The sequence below is a fragment of the Bubalus kerabau genome, chromosome 11 (genome assembly GCF_029407905.1).
Source record: "Bubalus kerabau isolate K-KA32 ecotype Philippines breed swamp buffalo chromosome 11, PCC_UOA_SB_1v2, whole genome shotgun sequence".
Classification (NCBI taxonomy): domain Eukaryota; kingdom Metazoa; phylum Chordata; class Mammalia; order Artiodactyla; family Bovidae; genus Bubalus; species Bubalus kerabau.
The window spans coordinates 14,024,174-14,039,535 of record NC_073634.1 but is presented as its reverse complement, the minus strand read 5'-3'; the positions used below and the strand labels follow the sequence as shown (position 1 = coordinate 14,039,535).

Genomic DNA, 15,362 nt, shown 5'->3' with positions numbered 1-15,362 from the left:
CTATGTTTCTAATTGTTATATAGTCCTGAATTGGGCCTTTTGTTGTTCTACATTGTCCCTCTTTAATTCTAGAAACATTTTTTGTTTTGTTTTGGTTTAAAGTCTATTTTGTCTATATCAGTGTTGACATCCCACTTCTTATGGTTGCTGCTTGAATGTCATGTCTTTACTCATCCCTTTACTTTTAGTCTACTTATATTTTTGAAGCTCAGATTTATGTCTTATAAGTAACTTACAGTTGTATCTTTATTTCTTAATTCCAGAATGATAGTCTTTGCCTTTTAATGTGATTGTATAATCCCTTCACATTTAATGTAATTATTGATAACATTGGGTTTATATTTACTGATTTACTTTTTGTTTTCCATCTGTCTCATGTCTTTTTTTTTCTTTCCTCTTTTACTGGCTTTCATTGCATTAAGTGAATATTTTCCAGTATTTTAACTTCCTTAATAGTTTTCTAGCTAATTGTTAAAGTTATATTATTAGTGGTTCTTCTAGGACTTAGAACATTTATTTTAACGTACCAGAATATGCCCCAAATTTATACTAACTGAATTCTAGTGTGATAAAGAGGTGTTTCTGCTATATAGATCTGTTCACTCCCTGTATTTGCTATCTTTTGATATATAATATACCTATATGTTACAAACCAAGGACTACATTATTACATTGTCATAATTATTTATATAATTTTATGGGTTTTAAAAAAACTTAAGTAGAGAGCGCAAACATTTGTTTATTAGGGCTTATTGCCTTTGTATTTGAATTCACCATTTTTTATTCTTTATTTGCTCCTGTGGACTTGTCGTCATCCAGTGTCATTTCCTTGCTGTACTCTAACTTTGTTCTTATGTACCTCCTTTTGTTATTGTCAAATATGTCACATTTCTGTGTCTTATAGCTCCAATAATACAATTACATACGTTGTTTTATGTAAACTTTTTTTAAAAAATTTGTTGGAAGAAAGGAAAATATGCAAGTATCCTGTTTTTTTGTAATTACCTAATATAATTATCTTTACTAGCACTATTTGTTTTGTTATGTAAGTTCGAATTACTGTTTGGTATCACTTGCTTTCAACCTGAAGAACTTCCTTTTGTATTTCTTGTAAGATGGGCCTGCTACCAACAATTGTTCTCAGTTTTTATATATCTGGAAATATTTTTATATTTTTGGAAGAGTTTTGCTGGATTTTGAATTCTTAGTTGACAGTTATTTTCTTTCAGCACTTTGAATATGTCTTTCCACTGTATTTTACCTTTATTTATTGTTTCTGATGAGAAATCAACTGTTACTCTTATTAATGTTCCATTGTATGTGACTTGGTTTTTCTTACTGTTTTCAGAGTATCCTCTTCCAACATTTTGATTATGATGTGTCTGTTTATCTTACATTGAGTTCACTTGGATTGTCAGATACATAGGATGTTTTTCATCAAATCTGGGAAGTTTTCAAACATTATTTCCTTTGAGTATTTTTTTTTTTTTTTTTTTTTTTTTTTTGCTCTTTTCTGCCTCAGATAATCCTCCATTATACGTGTGTCAGTGTACTTAATCTTGTTTAATAGCCTTTGTTCATGTTCATTTATTCTTTTTTGGGGGCTGTCCTTCATCCTGCGTAGTCTCTGTTATCATCATGTTCACTGATTCTTCTGTCTGTCCCTATTTACCATTGAGCCTCTAGCAAATTTTTCATTTCAGTAGTACTTTTTAGCCCCAAATGGAAGTTGGTTCATTTATAAGTTCTATAACCTTACTTTATATTTGATGAGACATTGCCATTACCTTCTTTTAGTTTTTAAGCATGATTTTCTTTTCCTCTTTGAGCATATTTATAATAACTGCTTTGAAATCTTTGCTAGCTAAATACAACATGTGGGTCTCCTTAAAGGCAGTTTCTATTGGTTACTTATTTTTTTCCTATGAATAGTTCACTTTTTCTTTGTATGTCTCAATATTTTTATAAACTGGACATTTTAGATAATATGTTGTTGCAGCCCTGGATACTAATAGCTTCTCTGGTGCTGAGAATATTTGTTGTTGTTTTGCTTGTCTGATTATTAAAATTTTTTTTAAAAATGTATTTGTTTATTTTTGGCTATGCTGGGTTTTTGTGGGTACACATGGGCTTGTCTCCAGTTGTGGTGTATAGGCTTCTCCTTGCAGTGGCTTCTTCTACAGCTGCGGAGCACTGCCTCTGGGGCATGTGGGCTCAGTGGTTGTAATGCAGGGGCTCAGTGGTTGTGGAGACTGGGCTCAGTTGCCACGTGACATGTGGAGTCTTCCCAGACTAGGGATTCAACCTGTGTCCCCTGCATTGGCAGGCAGATTCTTAACAACTGGACCACCAGGGAAGTCCTGTCTAGTAGTTTAAATAAATCTAATGATTCTCCTGCAGTATGGACCTTCCACATTCACTGGAAACCAGAGGCTTTGGTATGTGTAGAGCCTCCCTTACTGTGATCTCCATCCATTCTCCCCTCCTCTGCCTATGGTTTTAACTCAGTTCTCTTTTACTGTCTCCTGTTTTCATCATCTTGTGCAGTTCAGTTCAGTTGCTCAGTTGTGTCTGTCTCTTGGTGACCCCATGTTCTGCAGCATGCCAGGCTTCCCTGTTCATCACCAACTCCTGGAGCTTGCTCAAATTCATGTCCATCCAGTCGATGATGCCATCCAACCATCTCATGCTCTATCATCCTTTTCTCCTCCTGCCTTCAGTTTTTCCCAGCATCAGGGTCTTTTCCAATGAGTCAGTACTTCCCATCAGGTGGCCAAACTGTTGGAGCTTCAGTTTCAGTATCGGTCCTTCCAGTGAATATTCAGGAGTGATTTCCTTTAGGATGGACTGGTTTGATCTCCTTGCAGTCCAAGGGACTCTCAAGATTCTTCTCCAATGCCACAGTTCAAAAGCATCAATTCTTCGGCCCTTAGCTTTTTTTATGGTCCAGCTCTCACATCCATACATGACTACTGGAAAAACCATAGCTTTGACTAGACAGACTTTTGTCGGCAAAGTAATGTCTCTGCTTTTTAATATGCTGTCTAGGTTTGTCATAGCTTTTCTTCCAAGGAGCAAGCATCTTTTAATTTCATGGTTGCAGTCATCATGTGCAGTGATTTTGGAGCCCCCAAAAATAAAGTCTTTCACTCTTTCCATTGTTTCCCCAACTCTTTCCCATAAAGTGATGGGACTGGATCTTGGTTTTTTGAACATTGAGTTTTTGTTTTGTTTTGTTTCGTTTTTTGAACATTGAGTTTTAAGCCAGCTTTTTCACTCGCCTCTTTCATCAAGAGGCTCTTTAGTTCTTCTTTGCTTTCTGCCAAAGGGTGGTGTCATCTGCATATCTGAAATTATTGTTATTTCTCCCAGAAATCTTGATTCCAGCTTGTGCTTCATCCAGCCCAGCATTTCACATGATGTACTCTGCATATAAGTTAAATAAGCAGCTTGACAATATACATACTTGATGTACTCCTTTCCCAATTTGGGACCAGTCTGTTGTTCCATGTCTGGTTCTAACTGTTGCTTCTTGACCTGCATACAGATTTCTCAGGAGACAGGTCAAGTGGTTTGGTATTCCCATCTCTTGAAGAATTTCCCACAGTTTGTTGTGATCCACACAGTGAAAGGCTTTGGCATAGTCAATAAAGTAGAAATAGATGTTTTTCTGGAACTCTCTTGCTTTTTTTTTTTTTTTTTTAATTTTATTTTATTTTTAAACTTTACATAACTGTATTAGATTTGCCAAATATCAAAATGAATCCGCCACAGGTATACATGTGTTCCCCATCCTGAACCCTCCTCCCTCCTCCCTCCCCATTCCATCCCTCTGGGTCGTCCCAGTGCACCAGCCCCAAGCATCCAGTATCGTGCATCGAACCTGGACTGGCAACTCATTTCATACATGATGTTACCGATCTTGAGAAAGAAGAATGGAACTGGAGGAATCCACCTACCTGACTTCAGGCTCTACTACAAAGCCACAGTTATCAAGACAGTATGGTACTGGCACAAAGACAGAAATATAGATCAATGGAACAAAATAGAAAGCCCAGAGATAAATCCACGCACATATGGACACCTTATCTTCGACAAAGGAGGCAAGAATATACAATGGATTAAAGACAATCTCTTTAACAAGTGGTGCTGGGAACTCTGGTCAACCACTTGTAAAAGAATGAAACTAGAACACTTTCTAACACCATACACAAAAATAAACTCAAAATGGATTAAAGACCTAAACGTAAGACCAGAAACTATAAAACTCCTAGAGGAGAACATAGGCAAAACACTCTCTGACATACATCACAGCAGGATCCTCTATGACCCACCTCCCAGAATATTGGAAATAAAAGCAAAAATAAACAAATGGGACCTAATTAACCTTAAAAGCTTCTGCACATCAAAGGAAACTATTAGCAAGGTGAAAAGACAGCCTTCAGAATGGGAGAAGATAATAGCAAATGAAGCAACCGACAAACAACTAATCTCGAGAATATACAAGCAACTCCTACAGCTCAACTCCAGAAAAATAAATGACCCAATCAAAAAATGGGCCAAAGAACTCAATAGACATTTCTCCAAAGAAGACATAAAGATGGCTAACAAACACATGAAAAGATGCTCAACATCACTCATTATCAGAGAAATGCAAATCAAAACCACTATGAGGTACCATTTCACACCAGTCAGAATGGCTGCGATCCAAAAGTCTACAAGTAATAAATGCTGGAGAGGGTGTGGAGAAAAGGGAACCCTCTTACACTGTTGGTGGGAATGCAAACTAGTGCAGCCACTATGGAGAACAGTGTGGAGATTCCTTAAAAAACTGGAAATAGACCTGCCTTATGATCCAGCAATCCCACTGCTGGGCATACACACTGAGAAAACCAGAAGGGAAAGAGACACGAGTACTCTCTTGCTTTTTTGATGATCCAGCAGATGTTGGCAATTTGATCTCTAGTTCCTCTGCCTTTTCTAAAACCAGCTTGAACATCTGGAAATTCTTGGTTCATGTACTATTGAAACCTGGCTTGGAGAATTTGGGGCATTAATTTGCTAGCGTGTGAGATGCGTGCAATTGTGTGGTAGTTTGAACATTCTTTGCTATTGCTATTGCTAAGTCACTTCAGTCGAGTCCGACTCTATGTGACCCCATAGACGGCAGCCCACCAGGCTTCCCCATCTCTGGGATTCTCCAGGCAAGAACACTGGAGTGGGTTGCCATTTCCTTCTCCAATGCATGAAAGTGAAAAGTGAAAGTGAAGTCGCTCAGTCATGTTCGACCCTCAGTGACCCCATGGACTGCAGCCTTCCAGGCTCCTCCATCCATGGGATTTTCCAGGCAAGCGTACTGGAGTGGGGTGCCATTGCCTTCTCCTGAACATTCTTTGGCATTGCCTTTCATTGGGATTGGAATGAAAAATGACCTTTTCCAGTCCTGTGGCTTCTGCTGAGTTTTCCAAATTTGCTGGCATATTGAGTGCAGCGATTTCAAATAGCTCAACTGGAATTCCATCACCTCCACTAGCTTTGTTTGTAGTGATAATTCTTAAAGGCACACTTGACCTTTAGGAAGTCCGTAAGTACAGACTATCTTTCCATTTCTTTGGGTCTTCCATTACTTTCAACTGTGTCTTATTTACAGTTTTCAGTGTACAGAGCTTTCACCTCCTTGGTTAAATTTATTCCTAGGTATTTTATTCTTTTTGATGCAATTGTAAATATGATTGTTTTCTTAATTTTGTTTTCTGATCATTAATATTTAGTGCATAGAAATGTAACTTTTTTTGTATGGTGATTTTGTATCTCACAACTTTACTGAATTCATTTTTTTGTTGTTGTTGGAGTCTTTAGGGTTTTCTACATATAGCATCGTGTTATCTGCAATCGAGAAGTTTTTCTTCTTTTCTGACTTGGATACCTTTTATTTCTTTTTCTTGCCTAATTACTCCACTAGGACTTCCAAAACTAAGCTGAGTAAAACTGATGAGAATGAGCATCCTTGTCTTCTTCCTAGTGTTAAGAGGAAAAGCATTTAGCTTTTCACCCTTGAATATGATGTTAGCAGTTCTCTTGTTGTATATAACCTTTATGTTGAGGTGCATTCCTTGAATATCCCTTTTGTTGAGAATTCTTATTATAAGTGGGTAGTAAATCTTGTCAAATGCTTTTTCTTTGTATATTGAGATCATATAATTTATCCTTCATTTTGTTAACAAGGTGTATTTCATTGATTGATTTGTTAATGTTCCCTGGAATAATTTCCACTTGATTATGGTATAGCACCCCTTTCATGTATTGTTGAATTTGGTTTGCTCATATTTTGTGGAGGATTTTTAGGTCTAAATTTATCAAGTCTTCAATTTAGATCTAAATTTATCAGGCCTGTAATTTTCTTTTTATGTAATGTCCTTTTCTGATTTTGGTATTAGGGTGATGATGGCTTAGTGAAATGAGTTTGGAAGTGCTCTCTTCTACTTTTTAGAAAAATTTGGTACGTGTTGGTTTTAATTCTCTGAATGTTTTATAGAATTCAGTTCTATAAATTCTGGACCTGGACTTTTGTTTGTTGGGATACTTTTGAGTACTGATTCAATCTCCTTACTAGTCTGTTTGGATTTCTTGTTTTATGATTGAGACTTGGTAGATTGTATTGATATGTTTCTAGAAATTTATCCATCTCTTCTGGGTTGTCAAATTGGTTAGTCCATATTTGTTCATAGCAGTCTCTTATCCTTATTATTTCTGTGCTATTATTTGTAACATCTTTTTCATTTCTTAGCTTATTTGTGTCCCCTTTTTTCTCTTTGAAATCTAGCTGAAGGACTGTCAGTTTATCTTTTTAAAGAACAAGCCCTTAGTTTCATTGATCTTTTACACTGTCTTTTTAGTCTCTATTTTATTTATTTCCAGTCTGATCTTTGTTATTTCCTTCCTTTTTAACTTGGAGCTTTATTTTTCTCTTTCTAGTTCTTTGAGTTGTAAAGTTCAGATGTTTATTTGCTGTTTTTCTTGTTTCTTGATGTAGTTATTTGTTGCTATAACCTTCTCTCTGAACTTTTTGCTGTATCCTCTTAAGTTTTAGTATGGCATATTTCCATTTTCATTTGTCTGCAGGTATGTATTTTTTAATTCCTTTTTTATTTTTTTCTTTGACCCATTGGTTGTTCATTTTGTCAGTCTGTGTTGATTTATTAATTTTCTAGCTGTTTTTTTTCTTCACAAAGATTTCTGTAACCCATATTCCTTTTCAGGTTACTGTGTAGCTTATATTGTTCCTTTTTATTAGTTCTTTGCAATCATTAGTCATTAACTCAACCTGTTTCATCATGTATTCAACTACTATTTTTGTTTTAAAACTCATTAATGGTTTTAGAATGGCAATTCATTTTAGTGAAAGGAGTTCAGAATTTAGAGTTAGAATTAAAGGGTTAAAAGGCCTGTTTTTGTCAATTAATGTACAACTATTCAGAATATAATCTGAGGGTCAGTAGTATTGTGCATTATCAGGGAGCTTGTTAGAAATGCAGGATTTCAGCTTTCATCCCAGACCCACTTAGTCAGAGTCTGCAAGTTAACAAGATCTTCTCAATGAAAAGCACCGTTGCTTCATCATCTTTGAAACTTACTTTCCCTCTGTGTAAGGTATAGATCATGTTTGCTGTATATATGAATCATCTCATCACCATCTGTCATACCAAGTTTTAATAATTTATTGTCTGCTTTCTTCTAGTAGAATGTAAACTCTGTGAGGCAGAATTGGAATGCAAGCTTTGTTTGTTTGCTGCTCTATTTCCTATATCTAGAACAGTGGCTAGAACAGAGTAAACATTGATTTTTTGAATCACCAAATGAATGTAAAATCTTGTTATTTTTATTGCAGTTATTTATTTTTCACTGCTACTCAGAACTACTTTCATTTAGAATTACTCTGTTAGATAATACAGTATCAGAATTTGCCTTCAATGCAGGAGACCCCGGTTTGATTCCTGGGTCTGAAGATCCCCTGGAGAAGGGATAGGCTACCCACTCCAGCAATGTTGGGCTTCCCTGGTGATTTAGACGGGAAAGAATCCACCTGCAATGCAGGAGACCTGGGTTTGATCCCTGGGTTGGGAAGATTTCCTGGAGGAGAGCATGGCAAGCCACTCCAGTATTCTTGCCTGGAGAATCCCTTTACAGAGGAGCCTGGAGGGCTACAGTCCCTGGGGTCAAAAAGAGTCAGACGTGACTGACTGACTAAGCACAGCACATTAGATAATACAAATATGGCATGTTTCCATTGTTGCAGAAAGTTCTTTTAGATAGTACTGCTTACCCTTTTATTCCTTCCACTCATCCTGAATCTGTTTCTGCAGTATTGATCAGATCAGTCAACAACTCCCCATGTCATATAGAATTAATTTCTTACTTTTTAGTGTAACCTTTAGAGTCTTTAGAGTTTCATGTAGTTAAAAATACATATTTTATTCATGGTGTGTTTATGAGGAGAATCATTTAAATCCATTGCATGTATAGCATCCATCTGGGCTATATTGCTTTGCCCTCATATGACTTAGGGGAAAGGGAATTTCATGAAAATAAGTTGATTTTCCTTTACTATCCCATGGAATAACGTATTTTGTCTTTGACTGAGGAGTCTTTTGTCTTCTGACAACATACATGACATGGTAACAGGCTAACTTATTAGCTTATAAGTAGCATGAAATCAGATGCCATAGTAGATACGATTTGTTCATCATAATGAAAATTCTTTAAAATCTAAATTTTAAGCTCCACATAATATTCCATAAAATATATATTCTGCTATTTTAAAAAAATTAGTCTCGTTGAATATTTATTTCCACATTAGTTTGTTGTTATAAATCACTTTATAATTAACATCTTTATCTGTAAATCTTTATTTCTTCTGATGGTGAGTTATTTCTTTTGGAGTCCTTTCTGGTAGCATAAAGGCCAGAAGAAGAAAAACTTGCCTGATTTCTTTTAATGCATAAAAGGAATACATTTTAATTCTATATATATAAGTGTGTGTGTGTGTGTCTGTGTGTGTGTGTGTATTTATTTATAATATTAAAAATATTAACAAATCCCTTTTTCTTTAGGGGATACTTCTAAAGGAGGCATAGCTGAAATTCCTCAGTCCACCTTTAAACCAGGCATCACTACCTTTCCTGAAGATTCAGACACTGTATCTCCTTTATCCTTGTCCCCTGAGGACTTTCCTCAATTGGCTGGAAGGTCTCCTCAAGTGAAGAATATTGGTGAATATACTGATACTGTCAACCAGCAGACATTAGCAGACAGTCGTCTAACTGAAGAGACTTTAAAAATTTCAGCTATTCCTGGCCTAGCTGACCAGAAGACTGGAATAGCAGCAGTGTCCTCTAGTTCGTACTCACAAAGAGGGAAGCCAAATATCTTCTACCCACAAGCCTTGCCAGACAGTCATCTAACTGAAGAGGCTCTAAAAGTTGGCGCTGTTCCTGGACTTGGTGACCAGAAGACAGGTGTATCCACAGTTCCTCCAAGTTCCTACTCACTTGGAGAGAAGCACAGTATTTTCTACCCACAGGCATTGCCAGACAGTCATCAAGCTGAAGAGTCTCTGAATGTTTCAGTTCTTCCTGGACTAGCTGATCAAAAGACTGGAAAACCAATAGTACCTGCTAGTTCTTACTCAGTTGGAGAGGAGCCTGGTATTTTCTACCATCAAGTCTTGCCAGACAGTCAGCCACCTGAAGAAGCTCTGAAAGTTTTGGCTTCTCCTAGACCGGTTGATCAAAAGAGTGGGTTGCCTACTCTATCCTCTACTTACTCATATGGAGAGAAGCCTCATATTTTCTATCAACAGACATTGCCAGATACTCATGCAAGTGAGCAGACTCTGAAAGTTTCAGCTGCTCCTGGATTGGCTGAGCAGAAGACTGGGGTTCCTGCTGTAACCTCTACTTCTTACCCACATAAAGAGAAGCCCAGTATTTTCTACCAACCAGAATTGCCAAACAGACGTCTCATTCAGGAGGCTCATCAAGTTTCAGCTGCTCCTGTATTTGTTGAGCAGAAGGCTGGGATATCGATAGTACCCTCTACTTCCTATTCACATAGAGAGAAGCCTAGTGTTGTGTACCAACAAGAGTTGCCAGACAGTCATCTAATTCAAGAAGTTCAGCAAGTTTCAGCTGCTCCTGGATTGGCTGAGCAGAAGACTGGGATTCCTACAGTACCCTCTACTTCCTATTCACATAGAGAAAAGCCCAGTATTGTGTACCAGCAAGAACTGTCAGACAGTCAACTAATTGAACAGTCTCAAAAAGTTTCATCTGTTCCTGGACTGGCTGAGCAGAAGACTGGGATTCCTACAGTACCCTCTACTTCCTATTCACATAGAGAGAAGTCCAGTATTTTCTACCAGCAAGAGTTGCCAGACAGTCATCTAATTCAAGAGATTCAGCAAGTTTCAGCTGTTCCTGGATTGGCTGAGCAGAAGACTGGGATATCAACAGTAGCCTCTACTTCCTATTCACATAGAGAGAAGCCCAGTATTTTGTACCAGCAAGAGTTGCCAGACATTCATGTAATTCACGAAGTTCCAGAAGTTTCATCTGTTCCTGGATTGGCTGAGCAGAAGGCTAGGATTCCTGTCATACCCTCTACTTCTTACTCACATAGAGAGAAACCCAGTATTTTGTACCAACAAGAATTGCCAAATAGTCATCTAACTGAACAAGTTCAGAAAGCTTCAGCTGCTCCTGGACCTGCTGAGCAGAAGACTGGGATTCCTATAATAACTTCTGCTTCTTATTCATATAGAGAGAAGCCCATTATTTTCTACCAACAGGATTTGCCAGACAGTCATCTAACTAAAGAGGCTCAGAAAGTTCCAACTGTTTCTGGACTAGCTCACCAGAAGAGTGGAATACCGATAGTGCCCCCTGCTTTCTACTCACATGGAGGGAAGACCAGTCTTTTCTATCAGCAGGAGTTGCCAGACAGTCATCTAAGTGATCAGACTCAGAAAATTTCAGCTATTCCTGGACCAGTAGACCAGAACACTGGCATACAGACAGCACCCTCTAGTTCCTACTCATATAGGGAGAAGCCCATTACTTTTTACCAGCAGGAGTTGCCAGGCAGGCTTCTAACTGAAGAGGTTCTAAAAGTTTCGGCTCTTCCTAGAACAACTGACCAGAACACTGGGATAATAACAGGGTCCTCTCGGTCTTACTTATTTGGAGAGAAGCCAAGTGGTCTTTTCTATCAGCACATGCTACCAGATGGTAGTCTAACTGAAGAAGCTCTGAAAGTTTCACCTGCATTGAGACCAAGTGACCAGAAGACTGGTGTCCTCTTACTGCCTGCTAGTTCCTACTCACATAGAGAGAAGCCTGGTATTTTCTACCCACAGGCCTTGCCCAGCAGTCACTTATCTGAAGAGACTCTGAAAGATTCAGCTGTTCTTGGACCAGCTGACCAGAAGACTGGGACATCAGAACCTTCTGGTTCCTATTCACATAGAGAGAAATCCAGTATTTTCTACCAACAGGAGTTGCCAGATAGCCATATAACTGGAGAGGCTCTGATAATTTCAGGTGTTTCTGGAACAGGTGACCAGAAAACTGGGATACCTATAGTAACCTCTCCTTCCTACTCACAGAGAGAGAAACCCATTGTTTCCTACCAGCAGGTCTTACCAGATACACACCTTACTGAAGAGGCTCTGAATGTTTCAAATGCTCCTGCACAGGCTGACCAGAAGACTGGGATACCCATAGTAACCTCTCCTTCCTTCTCATATAATGAAAAACCCATTATTTTCTACCAACAGGCCTTGCCTGACAGTCAACTGACTGTGGAGGCTCTGAAGGTTTCAGATGTTCCTGGACCATCTGACCAGAAGACTGGGATACCTACAGTACCACCTAGTTCCTATTCATATAGAGAGAAGCCCATCATTTCTTACCAGCAAGAGTCACCAGATCTTACTCAGGTGGCTTTGAAAGTTTTTGAGGTTCCTGGCCCAGCTGACCAGAAGATTGGGATACCACCAGTAACCTCTACTTCTTACTCATATGGAGAAAAGCCCATCATTTCTTACCAGCAAGAGTTGCCAGATGCTAATGAAAATGCTTTAAGAGGTTTAGGGGTTCCTAGACAAGCAGACCAGACCATTGGTGTGCGAATTGTGCCCCCTGCTTCCTATTCACATAGAGAGAGTCCCATCTTTTCTTACCAGCAGGAGTTACCAGATCTTACTGAGGAAGCTTTGAAAGTTTTTGCTCTTCCTGGACCAGCTGATCAGAATGCTGAGATACCAGTAGGACCTTCTAGTTCTTACTCACATAAAGAGAGACTCAAGACTTTACCAGACGATCAAAAGACTGAGTTACCATCAACTCCCTCTGGTTCCTACTCACATAGAGAGAAGCCCAAGACTTCAACTATAATTGGACCAGCTGACCAGAAGACTCCATTATTGACAGGTTTTCCTAATTCTTATTCTCAGAGAGTAAAGCCTAGTATTTTCTTTCAACAGCAGTTGGGAGATAGACATCAAAGTGGAGATATTCTGAAGATTTCATCTGTTGCTGAGCCAACTGATGTGAATTCTCAGATACCAATACCTCTTTCTGCTTCCTATTCACACAGTGAGAAATCTAATATTTTCTACCCAAAGGAATTGCCAGACAAACATCTAAGGGAAGATTCACTGAAGGTTTCAACAGTTCCTGGACCAGCTGACAAAAAAACTGTGTTACCAGCAGTTCCTCCTAGTTCCTTTTCACATAGAGAGAAACCAGCTATATTGTACCATCAGGATTTCCCAGAAAGACATCTAACTGAAGATAACCTGAAGTTCTCAAGCAGTCTTGGGCAAGCTGATCAGATTAATGGGTTATCAACAGTTCCCCCTGGTACTTACTTACATAGTGAGAAGCACAAACCTGTTTCACATCATGTTCAAAGGCTAACAGATAATTTGGATTCTTCTCACACCAGTGTTATCTCAAACAATATGCCTTTAAATTCTCAGGCTGATGGTAGAATTGTAATAAATAAGCCAGAATCTTCTGGTTTTGAAGATGTTGGCTCTGAGGAAATCCGGGATACAGAAAACAGTTCCAAAACTCTTAAAGAGATTCAGACACTTTTAATGGAAGCAGAAAATATAGCACTAAGACGATACAATGTTCCTGCTCCCCTTGTCCCTTTCAGAGATGTTAGTGATATTTCATTTATACAATCTAAGAAGATGGTTTGCTTCAAAGAACCCCTCACAACTGATGAATCTAATGGTGATTTGTCTCAGAGACAGCCATTCACAGAAGAAAGCTCAAGCAACAGGTGTATACAGAAGGATATTAGCACACAGACGAATCTGAAATGCCAGAGAGGCATTGAAAATTGGGAGTTTATTAGTTCAACTACAGTTAGAAGTCCTTTACAGGAAGCAGAAGGCAAAGCCAGAGTGGCATTTGATGAAACCCTTAAACAATATAAAGCAGCCAGATCTGTAATGAGATCTGAACCTGAAGAGTATAGTAGAACCATTGGGAATAAGATTGTTATCCCTATGATGACTATCATTAAAAGTGATTCAAGTAGTGATGCAAGTTCTTGCTCATGGGACAGTAATTCCTTGGAGTCAGTTTCTGATGTGCTTCTAAATTTCTTTCCATATTCTTCACCCAAGACAAGCATGACAGATAGCAGAGAGGAAGAGGGGGTGTTAGAGAGTGACGATGGTGGTGGAAGCAGTGTAGACTCACTGGCTGCACATGTGAAAAACCTTCTGAAATGTGAATCCTCATTGAACCATGCTAAACAAATACTCAAAAATGCAGAGGAAGAGGAATCTCGGGTACGAGCACGAGGTAGGAAAAGATAATTTGTTATAAAGGCAGGTCAGCATTATAGTTTAATAATTTGCTTAAAGTTAAATATTTGATGCTCTAGGTAATTTTCTTGTAGAACTGTTCTTGTAGAACTGTTAAAATGATTGCATTATCTACTGGCAACCCAGAATAAACTCGTTTAACCAATAATGAAGTCACAGTATTAATAGTGCTAGTTTGAGGTCTTAAGGAACTGGAAGTTCTGATGTCTGAAGAAAAGTAAGAAAATTTGGGTTTCCAAACTTCTAAAGCTTGAATGTTTTCCTAATCTTTTCATTGTACTGTCCTCATTGTGGAGGCAATAAAATACTCATTAGAGTATTTGACTCTCTAAGTCACTGTGTTTCATAAAACTTATGTATATTTTCTATCCTCTTCTCTAATAAGATTCTTAAAGCAGATCTTAGATAGACATTAGGAAAAACTGAATGAAAGTATTTAACACTAAAACTTGGGTTAGAGTTAAATTCCATTAATCTCTAAATTGTAGAATTCCATTAAAAAAGAAAAAAAATCTTTATGATAACACAGTGAATAAATATATTTTGGAAGGCAACTTTTAAGCAATTCGGGCCTACCTGGAAGTCTCTTGAGGTCAGCTTCCTATGCCATTCTTTTGATCACTTGTGCTTATTTTGATTCTCCAGAAACTCCCAGGTTTTATTTATTATTTTAAAATATTAACAACTGTGGAAGTGGCAAAGACTGTAGCAGGAGCTAATAGGGGAGACAAAGGGACTCTTTTGATTGGAAGGAAGATTAAGATGAAATTGGCTAAATACTATATTTCAAGTGGCCTCATGGGAGAAATGTCTGTAGAATATGTTTTTATTTGTTTTTAAATCTGACTTTTCAGTGAAATTATCTCTGTCAAGAACTTTGAATAGTTTGCTATAAAACTGAGAGTGCACACTGTTTACTAAGCACTGTGGTAGGCATTAAACTGGCTATATTGATGATGATCTCTGCTCTTGTAATCACTGATAGTTTTGCACTGTATTGTCTCGAATGCTTTTATCTTTTCTCTCCAGCCTGGAATCTGAAGTTTAATATGGCTCATGACTATGGCTACTCCATTTCAGAATTAAATGAAGATGACAGGAGAAAAGTAGAAGAGATCAAAGCAAAGTTGTTTGGTCAAGGGAGAACAACTGACTTGTCCAAGGTATAAAAGAAATGTAAAAATTAAGAGACAAAATGTGACAGAAAGGGTGTGTAATTTGAATCTCTTACCTGGGCATTGATGACTCCTGCTGAGTCACTGATAGTCTTTGGCTAAAGTGTTGGGAGTCTTAAGTCTTCAAAAGTTAAGATTTAAGAATTTGATTCTATAGATTTTGTCTGCTATTACGAATAGTAATGGGACATATCTCTCTTACAGGGTTTTGCAATGGCTTACATGAGATAATGCCTATAAAATGCTGGGGTGTGTGATATCTAGGTAGTACTCAATAATTGACA

The 15,362-nt window shown here is 37.9% G+C and overlaps 1 protein-coding gene across 6 annotated transcripts in view; it reads left to right on the top strand.

Annotated features, from left to right (window-relative positions):
* ALMS1 (ALMS1 centrosome and basal body associated protein) overlaps positions 1 to 15,362 on the top strand; it is a 189,094-nt gene that overhangs the window by 59,457 nt on the left and 114,275 nt on the right. For 5 of the 6 annotated variants that reach the window (XM_055539647.1, XM_055539646.1, XM_055539644.1 and 2 more), the window contains 2 exons: positions 9,111 to 13,880; positions 14,933 to 15,066. In XM_055539647.1, the coding sequence (XP_055395622.1) occupies positions 9,111 to 13,880; positions 14,933 to 15,066 (4,904 nt within the window). The remainder of the gene's footprint in view (positions 1 to 9,110; positions 13,881 to 14,932; positions 15,067 to 15,362) is intronic. The other variant, XM_055539645.1, reaches the window with a different exon arrangement.